General features: G+C 43.1%; 1 protein-coding gene across 2 annotated transcripts; it reads left to right on the top strand.

Annotated features, from left to right (window-relative positions):
• On the top strand, positions 1-26,182 carry LOC141108186 (mpv17-like protein 2). 2 transcript variants are annotated; one of them, XR_012236020.1, is made up of 7 exons: positions 1-134; positions 5,618-5,865; positions 11,847-12,008; positions 19,158-19,234; positions 21,465-21,593; positions 21,687-21,796; positions 25,596-26,182. XR_012236020.1 is itself a non-coding variant. In XM_073599522.1 (6 exons), exons 2-6 carry the CDS (start codon positions 5,679-5,681, stop codon positions 21,708-21,710), a joined length of 579 nt encoding a protein of 192 aa, XP_073455623.1. In that variant the 5' UTR covers positions 1-134; positions 5,618-5,678; the 3' UTR covers positions 21,711-23,369. The 2 variants fall into 2 exon arrangements, 1 of the variants encoding a protein (XP_073455623.1); XM_073599522.1 differs by lacking the exon at positions 25,596-26,182 and having other exon boundaries at positions 21,687-23,369.
• The last annotated feature ends 1,767 nt before the right edge of the window (positions 26,183-27,949 follow it).

Genomic DNA, 27,949 nt, shown 5'->3' with positions numbered 1-27,949 from the left:
AAAGTTGGCAGTGACCCCAGTCATAAGCTTCTCTCAGGGCACCATGTGATCGGTCACATAATGATGACGTCGGCAAAGGTCCTTCCGCCTTCTCGGTGGTTTCACCTGCTGGTGTCCTGTTCTTCCGGTTGGAGGTATGGTGTGCGGTTAATACATTAGGACATGGCACAGATTTATACACTATCTTAGGGGTGTAAGGCAACAGTTACTGCGAATTACCCCTCGTTTGGTTCCCTGTTATTAGAATGTCGGTGTTACGTTCCGCCGATAACCTATTCCTCAAGTTTAGTAAACCTCATGTGCGAGGTATGTTCCAGAAGTGCCCAGGAGGTGGCGCTGCAGGCTGTGAGGATTCCCAATTCTCCTATGATCAGACATGAGGCTATAGATATGATCAGGGGAGCTGGGGATTATTACAGCCTCTGTCAGGTTTTGCTTGTTTGTTGTCTCAGTCCAGGAAGGAAAGGAAATCCGCATTAACACACACAATTCTATGCATCGTGTTCCTATCAGGAAGATTTAGAAAATCCCTGAGAATAGGTGGGGCTAATTGAGACACATGTTGCTGCAAATCCTGTTAAAGATCAGCATTTTTGGCTCAAAAATGTCCTAAAGGGTATTTTCACTTTTGCAGTCAATTTATTATTATACGGGATTTATACAAGGCTTACATTATAAAAGGTGCAATTACGATACAAGAGGGTTTGTTGGCCCTGGGAGCTTACAATCTAAAGCTGACTACACACTATACAATTTTCTTTAGAACCATATAATATGAAGTCAAACCTAAACACTTTCAATTTGTATGCAATCAGGTAGGCCCCTGCATTACATAGTTGAAGGTAAATTTAAAGGAAATTGCACAACAAAAATTGGATAATGTGTATCCACCTTAAAGCGGTGTTCCACCCAAAAAAAAAAAAAAGTTAAGAGCCAGGAACTACACATACTGCAGATGCTGGCTTTTAATAATGGGACACTTACCTGTCCTGGAGTCCAGCGATGTCGGCACCGCAGCTGACGTTTCCATCAACTGTCGGGTGCTGCCATTGCGGGTGAGGGTGCCCGGCAGTGTAGCCTTACGGCTTCATGCTGGGAACCCTACTGCGCATGCGCGAGGCCCCGCTCCTCTCTCTTACTGGCCCGGTGACAGGGGAGGAGGAGGGAGCCCCGCGGTGATGTCACGGGCTGCGGCCCGGACTCCCAAAAGTGGGAACAGGATACATGTATCCTGTCCCCCCCCCCCGAAAGGTGCCAATTGTGGCACAGGAGGGGGAGAGGAGACAAATGAGAGGAAGTTCCACTTTTGGGTGGAACTCCGCTTTAACTTGGAAAAACTTGTGTTCCCATTCACACAGCATCCCGTGCAAAACAGTGCCCGTTCGCACTAGAATGTGCTTCCCGCACTACATTCCAGGCGCACTGTCCTTGCGATCTGCTGCGGGCTGTCAATGCAAAGTAAAAGTGATTGCAAAGAATCTTTTTTTTTTAAATAACAAACATGTCATACTTGCCTCCACTGTCTAGCTCGTTTTGCACAGCGTGGCCCCGAACATCCTCTTCTGGGGTCCTCCAGCGGCTCCTCCCCGCATCAGATAACCCCCTAGGAGAAGCGCTCTCATGAGGGGGATACCTAGAGTTGCCACCTCATCCCTTTTAACCCGAACACATATGAATTACACAGGTTATGAGGCTAATTTAATGCAGATAAGGCACCAAGTGAGTTTAATTACCACCTTAATCAGCCACAGAACCTGTGTAATTCATATGTGTTCGGGTTTAAAGGGATGAGGTGGCAACCCTAGGGTTACCTTGCGGGAGCGCTCCCAAGTCCAGCATTTGCGTCCACAAACACGAATGCCGGACTCGACCACGCCCCCCCCAGGCGCCATTGGATTTGATTGACAGCAGAGGGAGCCGATGGCTGCGCTGCTATCAATCTAGCCAATCAGGACACGAGAACTGGTGTGCTCATCCACTGCGCGAAATAAAGAGGGTTCAGGTAAGTAAAACGGGGGCACTGGGGGGGTTGCTGTACTGCAAGAGAATAGAATATATGTATATATTCTATTCTCTAATATGTATAGACTGCATTGAGGTGAAAAACCATAAAGGCTTAAACCCCTTTAACAACACCCCAAGCACAGGTTGAAAATGCAGTGCTTTTGCCCACGCTGGATCGCATGGTACAAAAGTATCATGCAATGCGGTTGCCGTGCATTTCAAATAATAGTGCATGCATTACTTTTGGTGTGGTGAGATTTCAGCCCATTCAAAATAAATAGGCTGAAACTGCACTGCACAGAACTGCATGTTAATCATGTGGGAACCCTTAAAATATAATTCCTCTGTTTTAGGGCTCATGCACACTGCAGCTCAGAAGCTGCTCCTACAGGTTTTTGAGCTCTCATTTTTTCTGCCTGGAAACTCCCCTCCGGGTTAGCCAATGTGTCCATGCACACTATGGCTTTTTCAGGACTTTACAGTCAGAAAAACAACCCCGACCAATTGCACAATTTTGAGAGGAGCGTGCTAAAAAACACACAAAAGGGCACAAAAAAGCTCAAAGAAACTTGAAAACACACAAACAAATTAGCTTAGGCGAGGGTTTGCGAAAAAAAAAAACGCTTATGCTCAAATAAGCTCAACAAAAACGTTCAAAAGAGCCCCAAAAAAGTACAAGCTGCTTTTTTTTTTGAGCTGCAGTGTGCATGAGCCCTTAGATGTTTCTGAGGAGAAGGTGGATGACTGCTAGCATTTCTCAACTAGATTAGCATGATCTGTCCTAATAGACCAGGGATTGGCTTAATCCTGTTCTCATTAACAAATGGGAGAAGCCCAGTTTTCAAACCTTTAACACTTTGTAGGGCAAAGTGTTAAAGGTTTGAAAGGTTTTTTTTTTTTTTTTTTTTTATAGTTTAACCGCTTCAGCCCTGGAAGATTTTACCCCCTTCCTGACCAGAGCACTTTTTACAGTTTGGCACTGTGTCACTTTAACTGACAATTGTGCGGTCGTGCAGTGATGTACCCAAACAAACTTTTTTTCCCCACAAATAGAGTTTGGTATTTGATCACCTCTGCGGTTTTTATTTTTTGCGCTATAAACAAAAAAAAAGCGACAATTAGAAAACAAAAAAACAAACAAAACAATATTTTTTACTTTTTGCTATAATAAATATCCCCAATAATGTTTTTAAAAAACAAATTTCTTCATCAGTTTAGGCAAATATATATTCAATTTTTTTTTTTTACTAGTAATGGCGGTGATCTGTGATTTTTAGTGGTACTGCGACATTGCGGCCGACAGATCAGGCACTTTTGACACATTTTTTGGGCCATTGACACTTATACAGCTATCAGTGCTATATAAATGCACTGATTACTGTGTAAATGTCACTGGCAGGGAAGGGATTTACACTAGGGGGCGATCAAGGGGTTAAATGTGTTCCCTAGGTGTATTTCTAACTGTGAGGGGATAGGACTGACTAGAGGAGGAGCCAGATCGTTGTTCTTACTTAGTAGGAACACACACACACACATCCCCGTGCTGGTTCTCATGCCCGCGATCGCAATGTGTCTTAAAGGGGACAACGTACCCATACGGGATTTCGCGGGAACGTGCCGCTTTGCCGACGTATATCGGCGTGAGCCGGTCGCAAGTAGTTAAAAATAAAAAAACATGTTATACTTACCTGCTCTGTGCAGTTGTTTTTGCACAGAGCAGCCTGGATCCTCCTCTCCTCAGATCCCTTGCCGGTGCTCCTGGCCCCTCCCTCCTGCCCCCTCAGCAAGCAGCTTGCTATGGGGGCACCAGACCCGAAACACTGCTCTGTCTGTCCATTCAGACACAGAGCCTTGGCTTGGCTCTGCCTTTCTCTCTCCTCATTGGCTTACTGACTTTGACAGCAGCGGGAGCCAATGGCACCCGCTGCTGTGTCCCAGCCAGTCAGGAGGGAGAGTCCCAGGCAGCCAAGTTTTTCATGCACATCTCTGGATCGGGATGGGTCTCAGTTAAGTATTATGTATAAGTATAATGTATAATGTGAAAGATGATGTTACGCCAAGAGAATCGTGATCTTTAATGTACCATGGTTTTTTGCCATTCCACGGGCGCTCACAATTTTGAAGCCTAAAATGTTTGGTACCTATTTACTCAGCGTAATATCATCTTTTATATTTTGCAAAAAAGGTGGTTATTATATTGTGTTTGTGTTCACAAAAATTCTAGTGTACACTAAAATAGGTGTAGTTTTTCCCAAAAAATTGTGTTTGAAAAGCTGCTGTACAAATATCGTGTGATGTAAAAAGATTTCAACACCCACCATTTTATTATCTAGGGTATCTGCTTAAAAATATATAATGTTTGGCATTCTACATAATTTTCTATCAAAAAAAATGCAGATTTTTACATTTATGAAAGAAATGTCAGAACTAGCCTTGCCGTTAGGTGGTTATGCTGTGTGAATCGAGGTCTGTAACATATATATGATGACAAGTAAATGTCATCCTTGTATGGCTGCAAAAGTGGAAAAATGCTTTAAAGTGGTATTGAACCCCAAAACAAGAATTTAATATCTTGTAGCTTATCAGTCCTAAAATGTGGTGGCTGCATAATTATTTTTTTGAGGGATGAAGGCTTTAATGTATTTATTTTTAATTACATTTTTTAAAACAATTGCTGTATACTTACCTTTTGATAGGTGGAGCGCTTCACTATATTGCACGTATATACAATTTATTGATGTGGTGTGACCACACATTTTATTGGTAGCAGCTCTTGAAAAGGTTTTCATTAACTCCCCATGGACTTAAAGGGCCTGTAAAGGCAGAAGGTTTTTTATCTTAATGCATTCTATGCATTAAGATAAAAAACCTTCTGCACAGCAACCCCCCTAATACTTATCTGAGGTCCATCTAGATCCAGGGATAATGCAGGAGTGTCTCGGCTGCACGGGACTTCCCTCCTCATTGGCTGAGACAGCAGTGTGGCGCCATTGGCTCCCACTGCTGTCAATCAAAGTCAGTCAGCCAATGAGAGAGAGAGGGGGCAGGGCTGGCTCGTGGTTCCATGTCTGAATGGACACGGGGAGCTGTGGCTGTTTGCTGTGGGGGCACTCAACAGGAGGGAGGGGCCAGGATTACAGAAGAGGGACCCAAGAAGAGGAGGATCGGGGCTGCTCTATGCAAATCCACTACAAAGGGCAGTAAAGTATAACATGTTTGTTATTTTTAACTAAAAAAAGTGATTTACAATCACTTTAAATGTAATTCATTCAATATGGAGGGTTATTGTGCAGGTGTGGTCAGAGCCACTTCTAAAGCGCTGCACAAACTGTTGGATATAAATCCTGTATAATAATACCCCACGTGTGTGTGTGTGTGTGTGTGTGTGTGGGGGGGGGGGGGGGGGGGGGGGGTTTAGCTAAGATTAGGGTCTTGTTGACATTGTTATGGTGAATTTGTAAAAGTGCATGTCTGTTTTGATAGCAAATCAGAATTGTGTTTTTTTTTTTTCCATGTACTTTTGGTTTCTGAAAATGTGCTCTTTCAAGTGTAATGATACTCCATTACAAGATTATTTAATTTGAGGTTTATGTGATTTTGTATCTTTCTTTAGGTGTACAGTGTGATCTCTGCCTGCTCAATGCCTATTTGCTGGTTGCAGATTTATAAAAACAATGACTCCCCAGGGTAGGGTATTATTGAAACAGTTTACGGGCTGCTGGCACAAAATGTTTAAAGGGCAAAATTTGCTGATGACAAACACAGTGAGCGGTGGGATACTTTTCGCTATTGCAGATTCTATTCAACAGACATGGGAGATCAGGAAAAATTCGGAGAAAAGTCGAGACTGGCAGAGGACAGGTAAAAAAATAAAAATACTCTGTTGTTACTTGCATCTGTCTGCCGAGGTTGTAAACAAAAGCTACCCATCCACACACCAATTAAGGGCTATGCTATTTTTTTTCTAATTAATCAGTAAGTAATCAACAATGTGGAAGCAACTCCCTACCTGATTAGATTATTCTAAAGCCCCATACACACGATAGGACTTTGCACAAACTTTCCCTTGGATTTTTGTACAAAGGGCATTGCCCAAAAGTTTGTCTTGCATACAGACGACAGGACTTTTCCAGCCGACTTTCACCATATCATGTGGTTTTTTCAGCTCTTTACCACCACCCTTTGGTCAACTTGTGTATTGTTGTCTGATATTGTGTCAATCTCACCACTTTTATTGGCGAGATTGACACCTTGCGAGCCGGGTTGACACTGGTGCGCCAATACCAAGCACTGTGTTTGGTATGAATCTTGAGGGGGAACTCCACGCCAAATTTTACATAAAAAACCGGCATGGGTTCCCCTCCAGGAGCATACCAAGCCCTTCGGTCTGGTATGGATTTTAAGGGGAACCATCTACGCCGAAAAAACGGCGTGGGGGTCCCCCCAAAATCTATACCAGACCCTTATCCGAGCACGCAGCCTGGCCGGTCAGGAAAGGGGGTGGGGACGAGCGAGCGCCCCCCCCCCTGAGCTGTACCAGGCCGCATGCCCTCAACATGGGGGCCCCCCCACCCCAAAGCACCTTGTCCCCATGTTGATGAGGACAAGGGCCTCTTCCCGACAACCCTGGCCGTTGGTTGTCGGGGTCTGCGGGCGGGGCGCTTATCGGAATCCGGGAGCCCCCTTTAATAAGGGGGCCCCCAGATCCCGGCCCCCCACCCTCTCTCCAGCCTATGACCACGCCCCCTTATGACCTCACAGTCCCAGCATGCCCCGGGACTGTGATGTCATAGGGGGCGGGGTCACCGCCTATATAAGTCCGTTGCGGAGCGCACAGAGACGATTCCGGCTGGAGAGAGCGTTGTGTCAACATCTCTGGAAGAGGAGAGGGAAGAAGACGATCTAGAAGTCCGGACCACCGCTGGCAAAAGAGCACCAGAAGATAGCGGTGGAGCCGGCAGAAGATGCGGACACCCGGAGAAGACGCCGGAGAGACCCCCGAAGTTGGAAGAGGACCCCCGAAGTCGGAAGAGGACCCCCGAAGTCGGAAGAGGACCCCCGAAGTCGGAAGAGGACCCCCGAAGTCGGAAGAAGACCTCGGAGCTGCCTAACTAATTACTTTAAAAACCTGTGTACTGTGTTTTTTATTGACACTGTTTTCCCTAGGTGAATGGGTAGGGGTATGATGTACCCCATACTCATTCACATAGGGTGGGGGGGCCGGGATCTGGGGGCCCCCTTATTAAAGGGGGCTCCCGGTTTCCGATAAGTCCCTCGCCCGCAGACCCCGACAACCAACGGCCAGGGTTGTCGGGAAGAGGCCCTTGTCCTCATCAACCCCCATGTTGAGGGCATGCGGCATGTTACGGCTCGGGGGGGGGGGGGGGCACTCGCTCGTCCCCACTCCCTTTCCTGACTGGCCAGGCTGCGTGCTCGGATAAGGGTCTGGTATGGATTTTGGGGGGACCCCCACGCCGTTTTTTCCGCGTAGATGCTTCTCCTTAAAATCCATACCAGACCGAAGGGCCTGGTATTCCCCAGAGGGGAATTCCCTCTCGCGCCCACCGCAATAGGAAAATGTGTTTTTCCTATTGCAGCTAGTGCGAGATGTACAGTACCCTGCCGCCGAGAACCAGCGCGTTCGGATCGCGCCTGAAACATTCTCACGGCTGTGTACTGTGGTTTGTACAAAAGTTCGATGGCTTTGTGTACACACGATCGGACTTTGCTCCATCGGACTTTTGTTGCAGGAAAGTTTGTCTGTTCGCACAGCCAACAAAAGTCCGATGGAAACTGAAAAAGTTTGTCCGATGGAGCGTACACACGGTCGGATGTTGCTCCAAAACAGCTAATTTGCATGTTTGTTGTCAAAAAGTCCGATCGTGTGTACGGCCCTTAATACAGATACGCCAGGTTGTGCACTGCTGATTGGTTTTATTTTCTAAGTATGCAATCTAGGAAAATTTGGTATATTTTTGGGGCTGAATAATTACCTCATTTTATAGGAATAAGATAATGTTAGCATAAAATTAACATGAACCGAATGCAGCTAAAATGAACTATCACTGAAAAAATGATTTGCCCATATAAACACCAAACGTTTATGCAGAATATAATGTATACTGAAATAAAACTAACTTGCTGGAAAGTGAATAGATAATTGTGATCTCCCTTTGTTTTCTTGTCAGAGTATATAGTACATCATTGGCTTGCCAGGGATGCCTTGTGTTTTCAGATAGCTTGCCATATGGGGAGCTGCTGCCTTGCAACGTGATGTCAGCCACTGTTTAACAAAAAACAATTATCACATGGCTCAAAAGGAAAAAGAAAGAGAAAAGAGACAACTGTGCCTGAACTATAATGAAATTAATGTTGTAGGTACTGCTATGGTGGAAACCTATGGAAGCCTTCATGATGGTTTCTAAATAGTGATATATTTTTTCCCATATAAAAGAACTATTTGCTAGGCCTTATTTATTTTGCTCATGTAGCGCTACCACTGCAGGAGCCGCTGGTATTTTTATTGGGTCCCTTCTGCCCTGCACCTGTGATGACTCGCCCCTTTCCTGGACCCGAGAATACTAACTCACCTTGAAGGTTTAATCACTTAACAACCGCGCCATTGCCGAATTACGGCTATAGCGCGGCTCAATAACTCTGGGGGAGCGTACATTGACGTCCTTCCAGAATCGCACCCCCTGGGGCACGCACCAGGAATATCCAGGCCCGGCGCATCATGGATCAGGGTAAATAGCCGTTGACAGCCATCCCATGCATGCCATCCATGCTCAGCCATCCCATGCATGCCATCCATGCTCAGCCATCCTATGCATACCATCCATGCTCAGCCATCCCATGCATACCATCCATGCTCAGCCATCCCATGCATGGCATCCATGCTCAGCCATCCCATGCATGGCATCCATGCTCAGCCATCCCATGCATGGCATCCATGCTCAGCCATCCCATGCATGGCATCCATGCTCAGCCATCCAATGCATGTCATCCATACTCAGTCATACTCAGCCATGCTCAGTCATCCCATCCATACTCAGCCATGCCCAGCCATCCCATCCATACTCAGCAATGCCCAGCCATATTCAGTCATCCCATCCATACTCAGCCATCCACATTCATGGCTCAGCCATCCCCATCCACGGCTCGTCCATGACCCATCAGCTCTCATTCATGCCACATCCATGCCACTACAGTGCCTCACAAAAGTGTAATAGGTAGTCAAATTAGATTTGAAATTTATGCCCCTAGAACAGCTGACGGTGCTCCCTGTATGTTGGTCCTCTGTATGTGGCCAGGCTGTGGAAAAGTCTCCCACATGTGGTATCACTATACTCAGGAGGAGTAGGAGGATCTATTTTGTGGTGTAATTTTTGGTATGTACATGCTGTGTGTTAGAAATGTTGTATAAATGGACAACTTTGTGTAAAAAAAAAAAAAAAAAAAAAAAAAAAAAAATTTCATTTGTTTTCATTTTCTTTCCACATTTTCCAAAAACATGTAGAAAAAAATTACATGCTCAAAGACTCATTATGCCTCATAGATTATACGTTGGGGTATTTTCTTTCCAAAATGGGGTCATTTTTTGGGTGTTTCCATTGTACTGGTGCTCCAGGGCCATCAAAAGTGCAAGAGGTAGTCAAGAAATTATATGTGTAATTTATGCTCCAAGAACGCCTGATGGCGCTCCCTGCATGTTGGGCCTCTGTATGTGGCCACACTGTGTAAAAGTTTCACACATGTGGTATTGCCATACTCGGGAGGAATAGTAGAATGTGTTTTGGGGTATAATTTGTGGTATACATATGCTGTGTGTGAGAAATAACCTGCTAATATGACAAATTTGTGAAAATCTTGATTTTGCAAAGAATTGTGGGAAAAAATGACAACTTCAAAAAACTCACCATGCCTCTTACTAAATACCCTGGAATGTCTACTTTCCAAAAGGGGGTCATTTGGGGGGTTATTTGTACTTTCCTGGCTTGTTAGGGTGTCAAGAAATGAGATAGGCCGTCAGTACTTCAGGTGTGATCAATTTTCAAAGATTGGCACCATAGCTTGCGGGCTCTATAACTTTCACAAAGACCAAATAATATACACCGATTTGGGTTATTTTTACCAAAGATATGTAGCAGTATAAATTTTGGCCAAAATTTATGAAGAAAAATTACTAATTTGCAAAATGTTATAACAGAAACGAAAAAAATGCTTTTTTTTTTTTTACAGAATTTTCAGTCCTTTTGCATTCATAGCGCAAAAAATCCAGCTGTGATTAAATTTAAATAGCACCAAAAGAAAGCTCTATTTGTGAGACACAAAGACACAAATTTCATATGGGTACAGTGATATTGTCACTCAAATTGTAATAGCACCGAAAGCTGAAAAATGGTCTGGTTAGGAAGGGGGTTTAAGTGCCCAGTGGGTAAGTGGTTAAATAGGCTTTATTTAATGGCAAAGCCCTAGAAAGGAATGGGTTAATTAAAGTGGCTGTAAACCCTTTTTTGGGACTTCTACCTATAGGTAAGCCTATAATAAGGCTTACCTTTAGGTAGTGGAAATATCTCCTAATCGTGTGCCGTTTAGGAGATATTTCACTTGTAGTCCGCCGTTAAAGTGAACAGCGCATGCGCGGGGAAGAAACGAAACTCCGTGCCGTTTCTTCCCTAGCGTGCGCCGTTACTGTGCGCATGCGAGGGTGTGACGTCACGCGGCTCCGGCGAATCACAGAGCCGGAGTCCGCAGCCCGGAAGGAAGAGGGGCTTGAAGATGGACGCTGCCTACACAGGGGACATCGCTGGATTCTTTTGCAGGTAAGTGCCACATAATGGGCTAGTATGCGATGCATATGCGATGACTATGTAGACTAGAGAATCTGCCCGCAATGACTGATTCTAGTCCTAAGGGGTTCCTCTGTGGCTGGTGAAAGGGTCTTTCCTCTTGAGCCAGCTCTACAGCTTTAGCAGGTAGCTGGAATACGCGGTCACTGGGAGCAACTGGAACGCACTGGAATGTAAGCTCCTCCCTTACTGCATTAAGTAGTGTTCAGCATAACAGCAGCCTGCAGCCTGGTCCCTGCACACAGTTTTGTATGTAATTTAGGTGCAGCACACTTTTCCTGGCAGAACAGATCCTCTGGCAACAGCATGTGGTCAGCAGGTCACAACAACAGTCCTGTGGCTTCTTGCAGTCCTCAGACCTGTAACACAAGCTTCTAGGCTAACACTCTCTGGGCACACACAGCACAGTTTAGCTCCCAGGCTCTGTAATAGCACTCACAGAAAGTTCTAAATTCTGTTTGTTTACTCACAGAACACTTCACAGGGATATATTGTAGTGGCCAGGCACTCCTGTTCCCCAAGTGGTTCCCGGGCTTGTTAAGTGGGTCCCAGAGCCCTGTCATCAGATGCCACATGGATCTCCTCCTTCTCTCAGTGGTGGTGGGGCTGAAAAACGTCCCACAGTCAATTGGGAACCAGCCTGGCTTAGGCTAATCAGGAGTCCCCCTTCCCCAGGGTTGCTAGGGGCAGGTCCAGCTGTCAGGGCACAGTCCAGTCCCCTCTCTCCCTGAAGCTGTCCATCACAGGAGAGAAGACAAAAATCCTTTCTGTGTTTATTTTGTCAGCACTGCTGGGAATTTTTTGTTAAAGAGCCCAGCGCTACACTCGCAAAGCTTTAGCTTAATGCAGCACAATAATCTACAGCTCCCATCTCTAACTTGCACCCATTGAAAATAATTGTAAAGTGATTTCCATTTGAGAATTAGATTAATTATTTGAGTTAATTTAATTTTTTGAGTTAATATTTTTCTGCTTAAAATACCTTTACAGGTAGGATGTTTGTCATTGGCAGTTGCTTGAGTCCAGTGGATCATTATTGGTATATCTGGCTGGATCGGGTACTACCGGGTGCATCAATTCAAGCAGTAGTGCAGAAAGTTCTCGTGGAGCAGATCGTGGAATCTCCCATCGTTTCTGTTATATTTTTCTTGGGTAAGCATTTCTATATCTTAAACATAGCAGTGAAGATCGGTATAGTAAATACGTGCACTAATGTTGGAGTCAATGTCGATAGGCTTTTGTTCTTTTCAGAACTGCTTCTCACCCAATAATACACTCACTGACCACTTTATTAGGTACATCTTGCTAGTACCGGGTTGGACCCTCCATTGCCTTTGGAACTGCCTTAATTCTTCATTGCATATATTCAACAAGGTGTCTGAACCTTTTTTGGTCCATATTGATATGATAGCATCACACAGTTGCTGCAGATTTGTCGGCTGCACATTCATGATGTGAATCTCCCATTCCACCACAAAGGTGCTCTATTGGATTGAGATCTGGTTACTGTGGAGGCCAATGGAGTACAGTGAACTCATTGTCATGCTCAAGACATGGTGCATTATCCTGCTGGAAGTAGCCATCAGAAGATGGGTAGACTGTAGTCATAAAGGGATGGACATGGTCAGCAACAATACTCAGGAAGGACTGTAGTCATAAAGGGATGGACATGGTCAGCAACAATACTCAGGAAGGCCATGTCATTTAAATGATGCTCAATTGGTACTAAGGGGCCCAAAGTGTGCCAAGAAAATATCCCCCACACCATTACACCACCATCACCAGGCTAAACCATTGATACAAGGCTTTCATGTTGTTTACGCCAAATTCTGACCCCATCATCTGAATGCCGCAGCTGAAATCGAGACTCATCAGACCAGGCAACATTTTTCCAATCTTCTATTGTCCAATTTTGGTGAGTCTGTGCAAATTGTAGCATCAGTTTCCTGTTCTTAGCTGACAGGAGTGGCCTTCTGCTGCTGTAGCCCATCTGCTTCAAGGTTCGATGTGTTGTGTATTCTGAGATGGTATTCTGCATAAGTTGGTTGTAACAAAAGGTTATTTCAGTTTCTATTGCCTGTCTATCATCTCAGAGTTATATAGTCGGTAAGGTTGAAAAAAGACACCAGTCCATCCAGTTCAACCTATGGTGTGTGTGAGTGTCCTTGTGTTTATGTCATTATAACATCGTATATCCCTGTATGTTGTGATCATTAAGGTGCCCATCTAATAGTTTTTTTAAACTATTGACGCTCCCTGCTAATACCACTGCTTGTGGAAGAGAATTCTACAACCTTAATGCTCTAACAGTAAAGAACCCTCTATGCAGTTTAGGGTTAAACCACTTCTCTTCCAATTTCAGTGAATGGCCGTGTGTCTTTTTAAACTCCTCCACTGAAAAGTTTTTCCCCTATGCTAGGGTCACCAGTATGGTATTTGTACATCGCTATCATATCCCCTCTCAAGTGTCTCTTCTCCAGAGAGAACATCAACACAGCATTTTCATCCACGCAACTGCTGCTTACTGGATATTTTCCCTTTTTTGGACCATTCTCTGTAAACCCTGAGGTGGTTGTGTGTGAAAATCCCAGTAGATCAGCAGTTTTTGAAATACTCAGACTAGCCCGTTGGGCACAAACAACCATGTTCAAAGTCACTAAAATCCTCTTTCTTCCCCCTTTTGATGCTCAGTTTGAACTTCAGCAAGTCATCTTCACCACATCTAGATGCTTAAATGCATTGAGTTGCTGCCATGTGATTGGCTGATTAGCAATTTGTGTTACCAAGCAATTGAACAGGTGTACCTAATAAAGTGGCCGGTGAGTGTAAGTCTATAAGCAGTTGAGGCTGGTAAAATGCAAGTTAACTGCACTTACATAGTTAGTAAGGTTGAATAAAGACACCAGTCCATCCTGAGTGAGTGTGGGTGCGTGTCTACAATCATCCCTATTTATTTAAGGTACCCATATAGCGCCGCCAATTCACGCAACACTTCACACATATATCATACACCCACATTGGTCCCTACCCTCAAGGAGCCCACAATCTAAGGTCCCTACTCACATTCATATACTAGGGCCAATTTTGAACAGATGCCAATTAACCTACCAGCATGTCTTTGGAGTGTGGGAGGAAACCCACGCAGGCACAGGGAGAACATGCAAACTCCAGGCAGGTAGGGATTCGAACGAGCGACCCTTTTTACTGCTAGGCGAGAGTGCTACCCACTACACTACTGTGCTGCACTTGTAACGGATTGTCTCAGAAGTGTCTCACACTGATATAAAAACCATGCTGCATTTGCCCACCAATCCCATCATGTAACCCTGAATAGACAGATGAGCTAGGAAAACAACATATGTTGTGGACATCTGAAATCTAATAGGTATTTGGTACAGGAACATCTAAGAGCTGGGGAAAAAAAGAAGCAATTGAGTGGAAAAGAAAATACCTGCAAGAGTACCAACATAAACGTTTGCATTTGTATCTTACAATTGTATAGCCAGCCAATACTTTCTTTTGCTTTCTTTTTAGTTTAGGATTGGTAATGGATTAGAACTGATTTCAGATTTTACTGCTATCCAGGTTCAGTTAGGGTACTTTCACAGTGGGGTGGTGCTGGCGTGGGCAGTAAAGTGCCGGTAGTTTTAATGGCACTTTAACTCTGTTATATCTGTGCTTTTCGGCCGCTAGAGGGGCGCTTTTAACCCCCGCTAACGGCCAAAGAAAGGGTTAAAAATACCCTTGTTGTGGCGCTGCCGAAGTGCTTTGCAGGCACTTCGGCAGCACTGCCCATTCATTTCCATGGGCAGGGAGTTTTGGGAGCAGTGTATACACCAGTTTCGCACTGCCCCAAAGATGCCGCTTGCAGGACCTTTTTTCCTGTCTTGCAAGCCCACCGCCCCAGTGTGAAAGCACGTGAGGCGCTTTACAGGTGCTATTTTTAGCGCTAAAACGCCTGAAAAGCACCCCAGTGTGAAAGTACCCTAAGAGAGATTTTTTCCCACTTAAGGTGACAATGGTTTCACCAGAAGATTTTATCCCTTATGAGAGAATGAAAAAGGGAAATAAGACTATTTACTCTTGTAAAAGTTGACAGTTGGTTTTAGGCCTAACTCTTTACACAATCATTTTTCTTTAGTGTTAGCTAGTGGGAAAATGTTAAATTCTCTAACACGTGAGATCATGGCTCCTCCCACAACAGGAAACACCTCATCATCCAAAACTTTAATAGGAGGCCTCCACGCAGTTTCCTTCAGTTTTTTGTGTTTCCTCTAGCCGGAGGAACACCTCTGGTGGGAGCCATGATCTCTCGGGGCTATCCTGGGAGACAAAAAGGTTCTCACCTGTCCTTTTTGTTTTTTTCATGTGCAGGAGATGTGATCCTCCCACTTGCCCCTTGCTTGATGGTCCTGTGGGCTCCCTCTCCCCCTTCCGTGCTCGGGGAGAGCCTGTACTGCCTGGGAGTGCTGCCCAGTTTTCTTTGCAGATGGGCGGTGTGCGGAGGCCCCCTGCCTGCTGCCCGCATCGCAGGACAGCGGCGGTGTAGGGCTGAGCAGCCGCCATCGTTCTGGTGGCCAGGGAGAGCCCACAGCCCTGTGTATTGCACACTCCCGGGACGAGCGTGCAGCGTCATTTCTGGCCGCAAAGCGCAGGGGGAGAGGGCAGGGTCACCTAGTGGCTTTTCTTCAGCCACGCGACCACAGTGCGCTTTGCAATGGATGAAAGTGGAGCGGATAAGGGGGCAAGCCAAGGCACCAGCAAGGCCAAGTTAACCACTTCAACCCTGGAGTATTTGGCTGCTCAACGACCAGAGCACTTTTTACAATTTGGCACTGCGCTGCTTTAACTGGCAATTACGCGGTCATGCAATGCTGTACCCAAACTAAATTTGCGTCCTTTTTTTCCCACAAATGGAGCTTTCTTTTGATGGTATTTGATTGCCTCTGCGATTTTTATTCTTTGTGATATAAAAAGGAAAAAGACCGAAAATTTTGAAAAAAAAAATATTTTCTACTTTTTTTTATAAAAAAAAAATTAACAAACTCAGTTTTAGTCATACATTTAGGCCAAAATGTATTCAGCCACGTCTTTGGTAAAAAAATGTCAATAAGCGTATATTTATTGGTTTGCGCAGAAGTTATAGCGTCTACAAGCTAGGGTACATTTTCTTTAATTTACGCAGCTTTTAGTTTGACTACCTATCTCATTTCTTTAGGTGCTAAAATGGCAGGGCAGTACAACCCCCCCCCCCCCCCCCCCCAAATGACCCCATTTTGGAAAGTAGCCACCCCAAGGAAATTGCTGAGAGGCATGTTGAGTTTTTTTTTTTTTTTTTTGCAGTCTAACCGCGTACAGGACCTCAAAAACCAATCACCGCCTTCAGGCTTTCTAAGGGCGTACATTTTTTATTTCACTCCTCACTGCCTATCACAGTTTCGGAGGCCATGAAATGCCCAAATAGCATAAACCCCCCCCAAATGACCCCATTTTGGAAAGTAGACACTCCAAGCTATCTGCTGAGAGGCATGTTGAGTATTTTGCAGACCTCGCTTTTTGTCGCAAAGTTTTGAAAATTGAAGTCCAGCAGTGTCCATATATTAAAAGTCAGCAGCTGCAGTATTTGTAGCTGCTCACTTTTAATTTTTCGTGGGGAGGCTGGACCTCCTCTTTAACTATCTTTTACCATCTCCACAGGTAACTCTTGGAAGGTGTCTTCCCAGAGTTCCCTCTGACAATACAGCACATATGTGGGTTTAGTCCAGATGTGGGCAAGTACATTGCTGATGCAGTATTTGGACTAATACCAAAAATGGACTGTGATGTAACATTTTGAGGCATTTAAAAAAAAAAAAAAAATGTCTGGGGTTGCACCTAACAGTTTAAAATATTCCAACTGTCTTTTTTTTTTCCCCACTGAAGAATAAATACATCGCCGGATTGGTTACTCTGGGCAGGATCACTCTTTTTTTTCATTTCATAATGAATTTGTTTTCAAAAAGAGAAACATACAGTCAAACATTTTGTATTATTAACAAATAAAAAACAACTCCAGGCAAAACATATATAAAAACCTATTGCATTACTTGTGTAATACTTTATACAATGTAACATTAGTCACTGTATTTACCAGACATCTTGTATTGAGTTGCCACACTTTAGCTGAAGGAACTCAAACTTGCATTAGGTCTTTGCTGTGTTAAAGCTGAACTTGGGATACTTTAAAACAATGTCCAAAACATCCACTTCATAGACACAATAAAAACAAACATTTTTTCTTAACACACCCGTTTCTGTAGAAAGTGCCATTTTTTAGGTGCCATGATGCAATTGCTTGCAAAGTAAATTACAGCTGTGGCTGGCGGTCAAAGGAGGGCTTACTGATGCACTGATGTCAAATCCAGTGCCATAGGAACAGACTACAAGACCCATCATGCAATTGGAAAGTATTCTTGGAAGTGGATGGGATTATGGGTGATCACAAGAAAGTATATGTTAGCCTTGGGTCTTCGTCCACATCACCCGTCAATCAAAGTAACTGTCATACAGAAGAGGACAGACCGGGAATCTAAGAAGCCCAGGTTCTTTCATTGCATAATTAAGTCACTACTCATATACTAAAATTACATAGGCGCTGTTGCCTAACTGGTGGCACAGGGAAATAGCGGGCATAGAGGCCACTAGTTCTTCTAACAGGAAATCAGGGACATATTGGCAGCTGCAAGTAATGAAGCAGAAACATATATAGTATCTATAAAAGTTTTGCACCATCTTTTAATAAAATGCTTTTACATTTCTGCTTTGAGTTCAGCTTCAAGTGATGGGTGGGAGGTAATATGTTTAGAGGGGCTTACAGGAGGGACAAAGCTCTGAACTGGCAAAATCACTTTGTTGCTGGTAATGAAAAAAGCAGAAAAGAGTCGGTGGTACAGATTCTGCAGAATCACAACATCTGAAAAGGTTTTTTCTTCCTCTTTATGCTGTGCAGTTTTATGACATAAGCAAGGCAGAGACTTTGCCAACCATTTGGCAGTTGACAGCAACTCCTTTTCCTCACATAGCATGTGCACAAATGACTAATAAATTAGACAATTGTCAGTGCCAGAATGGGTGGTTTGAGCGGTTGCAAGATATGACTTATGCTTTAAATGCTTAGATTGAATGGATCAGAGCACAAGATCGGTCCAGTGAATCCCTATTTAAACCACAACATTACCTTGGCCAAGAAAATACACATTTGGTCAGTGTCACTGTTAGGAAGAGTCAGCCTTTCTATTTGAAACCTTCCCTATTCTATTCAAAACTGCTCTTTAAAGGAATGCATACCTATGCCATTTTTGTTAGCCTATCTAGGGCTCATTTACACTTGCAGCCAGGGGCATGAGTCATGGTTTTACTGCCCTCTGACTGCCCACATTTTTTTAAAAAAAAGTATATATCAGTTGTAGGGGCTGGTACACGTGCTGCAGAAAAAATTATACTTCGCTGCATTTGCCAGGCAGTGCTGCCACCCAAATGTGACTCATTTAAGTTAATGGGGCTGTCCTGCAACTGTGTGTAATGCACTTGTTTGCGGTACATTTCTGTAGGCTTTCAAGGGCTGTCGCCGCCATTCCCGGTAAAGGAACCCGGCAGTGAAGCCTTAAGGCTTCACAGCTGGTTCCCTCCTGCGCATATGCGAAGCGCGCAATGTTTTCTAATTGGCCGCGGCGGAGGATAGAGGGGGGCTGAACTTCCGAGGGACAGCACCATCTCCGCAAGTTGGGAAGGGGGACCTGTCAAAAACAAGGTGCCAAAAGTGGCACTGGAGGGGGGGAGGAGACTTTTGAGTGGAACTCCGCTTTAAGAACTGCATCAATCAGTGTAAGGGTCCATTCATACCAGACACTGTGTTATAACACAGCTGCTGATGTGTGAAGTGATCTTGTGGGAACACCACACTGTACTCTCTTTCTTTTTTTTTTCTTTTTAAAACAAACTTTATTGAAATGTCGCAATGACATTTTGACACTTCATACAGTTCAATTGGCCTCTGCATGCACTAGTTTTATTTTCAGCTCATTGTGTCTACACATCACCTCAACGCAGTGGTGTGAACCAGGCACACAGAAGAGAAGGCATTTTGTGTTGTCATGCAGTGGGTCTATGCTGGAATAACCGCCCAACGCAGCCCTACTGCATCTGGTGTGAATGGACCCTAAAGCCTTTATTCCATTTTAGCTTGCACTCATGGCTAAAAAGCCCCAATTGTATACCAATAAATGTATTTTTAAAGATGATCTTTTATGTTTATAATTACAGGTATTGGCTCCATGGAGGGACAAACTCTGAATGGAAGCTGGAATGAATTTCGAGGCAAATTTTGGGAAATGTACAAGGTGGGTTTTGCAAGGATGGCCAAATTAACCCCAAATAAATCCAACCCAGCTGAAAAATGTGCATACTTAAAACAAGAATTTGTTGAATTAACAAACATAATCAGTTCATACACCCACCTACTTTTCTTGAAAAGTAATGGTTCTTGAGTACAAGGCATCATCACATGCTATAATGCAAAAGAGCTAAACTTTTCTGTCTCAGATCAGCTATAATGTGTTGTGTGTGTAGTATAATGTGTGTAGTAATAGCAACACCTAACCCCCCCTTAAAAAAAAAAGAGATTTGGCAGGCAGCTAGCATCTTCAGGAAGAAGATGCTAATGGTGATTGGCTTTTGTGTAAAAGTGATTACTTTAATGGGACTCTGATGGCGCCACCTTTGGTTCTGGGCTCCTCGTTACCCTGGGGGGTCCAGCAACACAGTAAAATGTCTCAGCACGGAGAGCAGGAGGAGCTTGGGAAACATCTGTTCTCTGATCTCCTTTGCGACTAAGGAACCTAGAACACGGATTTTGTCACTTCCTGGCTATTGTAGCTGGGAAAGCAGCTATTTAAGCATGATCTGTGCTTGATTATCTGTAGTGGAGGGCAGTGATCTAATAGACCCCTGATGTCTGCTTAAAGAGGACCTGTCACCTGCCCTTACAATCACATAGAGGACTTGTTAGCCCCCTTATGATAGCAAAAATGTTAAATATAATTTGAATTATAAAATGAATAAAAACATGTTAAGCTCTACCTCTAATTAGATTACCTGTAAAGGCTTTTAAAATGTTGTGTATGCACAATTTTGGTTTCATAGTTTTTGCGATTTCATGATCACGTGCAGTTGGGCTTGTCTCGCTTGGTAATCATTTTCTTGACACAACCCCATCTTTTAAATTTTATGCTAAAATTGGGTATTATATTCTGTTTGTTTGCACCAAAATTAATGTAATGCATTTTTTTCCTGAAGATATGCTTCTGATAAAAATGCAACAGAAAAAAACGCTACCAATTTTTTTCCTTTTGGGCCTCTGCTTACAGAATGTATATAACTGTTTTGGGGATTAAAGCAATTTTTAAAATGCAAATTTTAATAAAAAATTACCCTGGTATAAAAGTGGCCAAACAGGATTTCCATAAGTTTCATGTAGCGTTAAAGCTTACTAAATCCTTCCAGTAGTTCAAAGTGAAAACCAGCATTCCCACTGAAGTGTTTGTAACCCTAAAAAAAAAAATAGAGATCCTGTTCCCTTATAGTAGATTAAACAGCACTGTACTTGTGCTGTCTAATCTGCCCCTCTATAAACTGTAAAAAAAACCTGGCTGATTCTGCCACTTACTGTGTCCCACTCTCTGCACTGACCACGATAATCGTGGCTGCTGAGCCCTGACTGCCGTGAACAGTTTTCATCCCTCTGTCATCCGCAGCTCTCCTCTGTCCCCCTCACCCCCTCCCTCTCTGCCTGTTAGCTCTGTGTCTCTGTCTCTCCCCCCCCCCCTTTCTTCTGCCGCAATTAGCAAAAATAAAATATCAGAAATTGTCACTGCCAGCCTCTCTGTTATAACTAGTCCAAACACACAGGGTAAATGTTTTATGAAAACGTTTTTAAATACCGTTTTAGAGCGATCTTCAGGCCTGTCACGTGACTCCCGGCCAGTCTCCTACTCCGATCCCCAGGCTACAGCAGGAGGGGCTGAGCGGCCACGTGACCTCCCCAGCTGGCATCACAGGGAGATCTCGGCCCCCCCTGCTGTAGCCTGGGGATCGGAGTAGGAGACTGGCCAGGAGTCACGTGACCGCCCTGAAGATCACTTTAAAACAGTATTTAAAAGCTTTGTTTTCATAAAATATTTACCCTGTGAGTTAGGACTAGTTATAATAGAGGGGCTGGCAGTGACTTATGATTGTGTTAACAACCACTTTAAGATTTATGTTTAACATTCCCAAACCAGAGCTGAAAGTTGCTTTAAAGACCAAATTATGTTGCTAGAAAGCTTAGCAAATGCTTTATATAAGCTTCCTGTACATACTACTTTTATACAAGATATGTGTACATGGCCTTAAATGCTTGGGGTATCAATGAGAAGTAACTTACAATATATAATATTTTAATATAGTCTCAATGTAAAATGAAGGAGTATGTTGTATGGTCCTTTTTTGTACAAGATTATTTTTCTTTGTGGGTGGGGCGGCTGATGTGTAGTTATTTAAAAATATTTAATATTTTTGTTTTATTACTTGCAGGCAGAATGGTGTGTGTGGCCACCAGCCCAATTAATTAACTTTTATTTCTTGCCTACTAAGTACCGGGTAATCTACGTTAATTTCATATCCCTGGGCTGGGATGTCTACTTATCCTATCTCAAACACAGGGTATGTCACCTTTTGACAATATTTATGCAAATTACAAAACCCTGGGTAATTTGGTAACTGCATCTAACTTTTTTGTGTTTGTTATGTATTCAGGTATCAGAGGATAAAAAAGTGTGAAGCAGCTGCTAATCCTAAATTAGAAGAGTTACGCCAAGCGATGTAAATGAAGCTCCGGGCCCATTCGTATCTGTTCACTGAAACATGTAGGTCTAATTAACCTGCATTTTTTTCAGTATATGTCAGGAATGAATGAATGGAATACTTTCATTGCCCTACATGGTGGCATGCTCACATTTCTGCATGCATTTTTCTGCCTTCAACACAAAACACATCATAGAATGGGCAATAGTATTTACTTTGATTCAAAAAGGAGTGCCTTATTAAAATCATTGAGATGATTAGAGACTTCGATCACTTGAGTCCCCAGTGCCATTTTAAAATAGTGCAGGGATAGCGACTATTCTTCTTAGAGCTGCTCCAGCGTGATTTTAAAATGGGGGTTGGTCTCAGTGGTTTCTGCTGTTCCTATCTAGGGATTCCACATTAAAGCCGCTATCTGTGACAGCTGGGACTAAGAGCTAAGCTCAGGAGCTGAAACGATCGACTAGATCACTGGATCTAGTCTCTCATTTTGATTATTGTGCAGGCATCAAATGCTCACTTGAGTGAACACAAATGTCATTTACACTGTGAATAAGTCACTGTTGCACTTATTTGTGCTCGTTTACCCCAGTTAATCTTATCTTAAACATTACCTAAAAATGAATGCTAATCTATTTTTCTGCTGTGTGTGTCACAATGTGACACACACACAATGTTCTAAAGTACTATACATTTGTTCATATTGAGCTTTACCATTTGGCGACATTACATAAAAGTCACACTAATGTAATATCATTTTAATTAGCAAACTTTGATTGTATATATTGGAATAAATATAGGGGGAGCATAAATAATGTAAAGGCTGGAAAGAAATGTTGCTATATATTCACAAATAAAACCTATATATATATACACACATACATATCCCCAAATCTAAATAAAAGCCCTGTCCCAAAAAAACGACGTGTTGGGGTAGACTGATTCTAAAAGGTATAACGTGTGAAACCAATACTTTGCTACAAACAAAAAACCCTCTGGGACCCAAGGGGGGGAAATGCCTGGAAACTCAAGTGGTTGAATTGCATTTCGTTGCCTATGCCACAACACTTATGATAAAGAATGAACTATCATTTTTAATTGGATTGATCTGGGATGATTGGAGCCCTTAGACTCATCAGAAATTCCTTATTTTATTTCTTTATGGTGTTTTTAAACTGTCAGCAGTGCTGAAACAAGAGTCCCTGATTTTAAACACAAATCGGGAAAAGCCGGGTCCATGCTTCCTGACTTGCATTGGGGTCACTTGTCTAGAAAGTATGTCTGATTGGGTGAGCTTATGAACAAGATGTTACTTGCTGCCACCCTAACCCTGATTTGTCCAGCCCTGTTGCAATCTATTGCAAGATCTTAAAGTTCAGGTACTGATTACAGCCTCTGTTGTCACAGCACTAAAGTTTGAGGCCTAATTCTTCTATTGTAGTTTTGCGAGCCTGACTGACTTCTTGGCTCTCTTATCAGTTTTTTTTTGTGATCTTCCCAGTGTAAGGTATAGCCATCGACACACTTTAAGGGAATGATAATGTTTTTGGATAAATTTAAGTTTCTGAATTCGATGTTTTATATATTTTTAGGCTTTATGTACAATGTTATTTTACAAATAAACATTTAATGCAGGTTGTTCTGGTAACAAGAATTTTGCAGGGAATTCTGGGTTTTCTAAAGAAAGCACATCATTACATTCTCTTTTTGAGACTATCTCTATTTTAAATCCTTAGATACAAGTCACTCCATTCAGCTCTGTGTAATTTGAGCTGCAGCAATTGGCTCTGTTTTTTTTTCAGTAACGCACATAAAGAGGAGCTAAAGTGAAACAAAAATAAAAATATCAGACTCCTTAGGCCCCTTTCACACGTGCAGACCGTATGTCCGTATTTCATCCATCCGTTTTCGGTTAAAATACGGACATACATGCATCCCTATGGGATAGCGGGTGTCAGCGGATGAACATCCTCTGACACCCGATATCATCCGTCCCCGCTATCGTCCGATTCTGCAGACGGAGGAAAATCCTATTTTTCTATCCGTCTGCAGAGCGGATCGGATAAACACGGACAGACGGTCCGTGTTCATCTGATCCCCCATAGGGGAGAGTGGAGATCTGACAGGGCGGTCTCTGCAAGGTGTGATCATCACGGATCCGTCCTGTGTGAAAGGGGCCTTATTGTGGAAGAGACATTCTATGTATGTCTCTTCTGCATAAAAAAGCGTACCTGTCTGTTTTTTCTTTATAATTCACAAGCTGTGCACATGCAGCTTAGTGTACATTCTTGGGAAACCTTGTTGAGGAATACACAGGACATACATAATTTACCTGGTGGACAATCAAGAAAGCTAAGGTCCCCACACCCGGAAGAAGCTGTGGAAAGAATATTGGTGCTGGCAAGGAAACCCATGGACTTCACATTGCTGGATCAGAGGTTGAATCTGCTTTAGAATGGAACAAATAAAAAACAAATAATAATAATCTGTTGGCTGGAATAATAACTATGAAATATTCATATGCAATGTAACTGCGTAGGTTATCTTTAGCTCCCATTCACACTTTTCCCTAGACCTGACTATGCAAAATCCCATTGTTTCTAAATGTGCTTGTCCACACTTGTACGCTCAGTCGCTCTGCGTTGTAAAGTGCCTGAAAGAAGATATGCTCTGCTCAGGTGTGAATGCAGGCTTAATCATACAGTACAAGACGCAGGGCTTGTATTCATTATCCATGGGTTGGTTACCTACCTTCAGGTGATTGCACACTACCAAAATTCTTTGCTAGAGCCACCCCTAGGGCATGCTTATATTACCGCAACCACTTTGTGAAACTCCAGTTGTTTGCTAGTGTAAGGACATTTTTTATCCATGTCAACCATTCCTTTTTTATCTTAAAAAATAAAAAGAGTACAATCCAAAAGCTATTCTCCTGTGCTTGGGTGGTAAGCTTGGAGGTGTATAGTTTAAATATCCTTCTTCTGCGCCAGTGGTCTTGCTGCACCTCTCAGGACAATGGATCTCCTTGAGACTGTAAAACAATAGCAAGAGAAGGGGGCACCAACCTAGCGCATTAACAAATAAACTTTATTTTGATTAAAAAACAATTGTTATACTTACATACACACGGTGTATGTAATGTAAGTATATCGTATCATAGCATAGCAAATGAGATAGATTCCCCTCAGGTCTGCTGTAGAGTCAACCAGTAGTGTGGAAGGATCAAGCGGCGTCTGTAATGGCTGACGTGTTTCAATGGTGAACCCTCTTCTTCAGAGCCAAAGTAGTGAATTGCTACTTTATATATAATTAGTTTAACAATTGTTGTTTTTTAATTAAAACAAAATTTATTGTGTTATTGTGCTAGGTCGGTGCACCCTTCTCTTGCTATTGTTTTACTTTTTTTCATCAGCCACATCTATCAAGATCTGACTTCTTATTGTCCTGGGCTATCTAGTAGGATCCAGATCTGTAACGCTCAGTATTTACCTTGAGGATAGTACCCAGACCTAATTGTGTGGGTTCGGCGTGTAATGTTTGATTTGGGCATTGGATTCTATGTTAAGTGATTAGCACTTTATTAAAATACATGCAGTTAACCGTAGGGTGCTAAAACAGTCCAGGGCCGTGGTCCTTCTCTATGGTTCCCAGTCACTGAAGAAATCATTGAGGCTTTGCCGCCATCATGGGTGAAACCTGAACCCCTAACAAGCCTTGCGAATTGGATAAGGTAAGACCTTTCCCTGTAATTTGGACCATTCCTGGTTAAAGACAATACCCAGTGTTTAGTGCAGAAAGTGTACATATAGACACAGGTATAGAGAGCTATTCACTTTATTATGTTACTAAATGTTTTCACAGAACACCTCCTGGCTGACACATTTTTGCCCACCATATTTACTGAAAACATGCACACCATGTTTCTGCACTTCTTGACACCTTCTGCTACAGCCACCAAACCAAGGAACATGGTCAACGCCTGAGTTGTAGCAGCTGCTGTAATACGGAAATGCAAAATCTTATACCTTCTGCATCTATTCCATGAATTCTTCACTTTAGCAGTGGTGGACAAAGGTACAGTAGAGCTGGAACAACAGGACTGAATAACACAGGGTTAATAGCTGGTCCCATGTCACAAGCCATTGCCCAGGAAGTCATTTTAGTTTGAAAAAGTGGCAAGACTGCGAAATGCATTGTCATGACAACTATTTTGGTTCAAGCCTCCTTCCTGTGAGCATTGTGGCTTCATCCCAGCCTTCTGCAGTTCCTGTGAAGTCATTTCCTGCCCGGCCACATGTCTCTTCCTGTGTGACACCTTGTTGGAATTTGCTGTACAACCTCTCCACACGGAACATCATCTCTCCAGCTGATTCTGGCTTCTGGAGGAAAAAAAAAAATATTTTAAATAATAAACATAACAAAACTGTGTATTCACTTAAGAATGAAAAGCTTATTTAGGAGTTATTTGTACAAGTGTTCATAAAGTGCCCATTCCATCTTTTAGCTGCAGTCAATACAGCACATTTTTCACTTGCTGAACCCAAGACTTCAATACAATGCACATGTATAGGACATGGCTTTATCCCCATGCAATGCTTTGGGTCATGCAAAAAAAATTCACAAACACACTGCAGACATTCTACTGAGAGTTCAGTGATTCCTAAATTCAGCATGTGGGACGTCAAGTACAACTACACCGATTTCTGGCAGAAGCTGACAGGTTATAGGTACTTGTTTGAGCTCAGTGTACATGGGCCAATATGTGCAGTGTTATATAAAACTGTAGTGGTTTAATAGAGACAGAAATTCCAAGAAATACACAAAGCCACCCTCCCTGCTCTGTTAACAGAACTACTGCCTGATAATTACAAGTGATATTCTCAGTTTAATGCACCAACTGAGATTACTGGGCTGTTTCCACCCAGGGGGCACCTCTGTTGCACATAGGCATAGGAAACATGTTGGAAAAACAATCAGAACTGCCGTGAAGCAGAGAAAAGGATCAGATTACTGTGGGGACATTTGAGCCCATTCACACAGGGACGACTTGTCAGGCGACCTAGTCGCCTGACAAGTCGCCTCCCGTTCTGTGCTATGGAACCGTTCTAAGGGGAGCGACGCAAGTCGCTCCGACTTAGAAAAAGGTTCCGGAGCGACTTGGGGCGACTTGCATACTTGCATAGACTTCTATACAGAAGTCGTTTTGCAAGTCGCCCGGGCAGTCGTTTGCAGGTCGCCTCGCTGAGGCGACCTGCAAGTCGTGTTGCCCCTGTGTGAATGGGGTCTCATCAGTGCTGCCTTGAGGCTGGGTTCACACCATTGCGAATTGGATGCAAATTCTCCGCATCCAATTCGCAATAGCAGGATTTTTTTTCTGATAACTTTTTATTTAATTAATTTTTTAAAGTGGAAAAGGGAGTTTACAGTAATAGCAAAATATAAGAAACAACAGTCATATGATGCATCTTAAGAAAGGATAATTCACATTCCATGGATTTTACACAGAGTACTAACTCAAGTAAATATACAGGATGTAGATGAAGCAAGTGTGAAGTATATCGGGTAGCTAAGCATTAACAAGTAGTGGCTTAGACAGAGGGATATTACTTCAACATACATAGTACAAAATAAAACAGTCTACGATAGCCATCATAGTGTAGGGGATTCGATAGACATTTACCTTATATCTTAAAGGGGTTAACATAATTCAGTAATACTTTTGCAATAGGTGCCTAAGAAGTAGAACATTAGATATAGGAGGGGGAGAGAGAGAAAGAATAAGGTTTAGGAAGAAAAGGAGCAGTGGAAGGGTAGAGAAGTGAGTAACCAATGCCACCATCATGATTCAGGCCTCCTTCATCCACCTTCCAGACATAAAAATAGGCCTGTGCTGATCACTAAACATTTTCAAGGAGTGTTTTCCATATGCCAAACCTTAATACATTTGTCAACATAATTATTGATGGTAGCTGTAAGGTATTCCATCCTTTTGACACCCTGGATCCTAGTATGACGCTCCATCAAAGAAGGAGGTTCAAGCCGCTTCCATTTAAGGGCAGTTATACCTCTTGTTGCCATGAGGATGTGCATCAGCAATTGTTTGGATGTTTTAGAAAAATCTGAAGGAGGTATACCTGAAAGGTATGTTTTAGGTGATTAGGATCCAAGAGTCAAAGATCTGGTAGCTATGAATATGGACAGCTTGTCAGTTAGAT

Source organism: Aquarana catesbeiana, linkage group LG01, assembly GCF_042186555.1.
Source record: "Aquarana catesbeiana isolate 2022-GZ linkage group LG01, ASM4218655v1, whole genome shotgun sequence".
NCBI lineage: Eukaryota > Metazoa > Chordata > Amphibia > Anura > Ranidae > Aquarana > Aquarana catesbeiana.
Note: the sequence above shows the minus strand (reverse complement) of the source record. Positions and strands in the feature narration are given on the sequence as shown.

Bases quoted from the DNA above. Each gene is read 5' to 3' on its own strand.
- LOC141108186 (XM_073599522.1), top strand. From the start codon at position 5,679: ATGACTCCCCAGGGTAGGGTATTATTGAAACAGTTTACGGGCTGCTGG. The intron at 12,009-19,157 runs GTAAGCATTTCT...TTATAATTACAG, and splicing joins TTCTGTTATATTTTTCTTGG to GTATTGGCTCCATGGAGGGA. The intron at 21,594-21,686 runs GTATGTCACCTT...TTATGTATTCAG, and splicing joins TATCCTATCTCAAACACAGG to GTATCAGAGGATAAAAAAGT.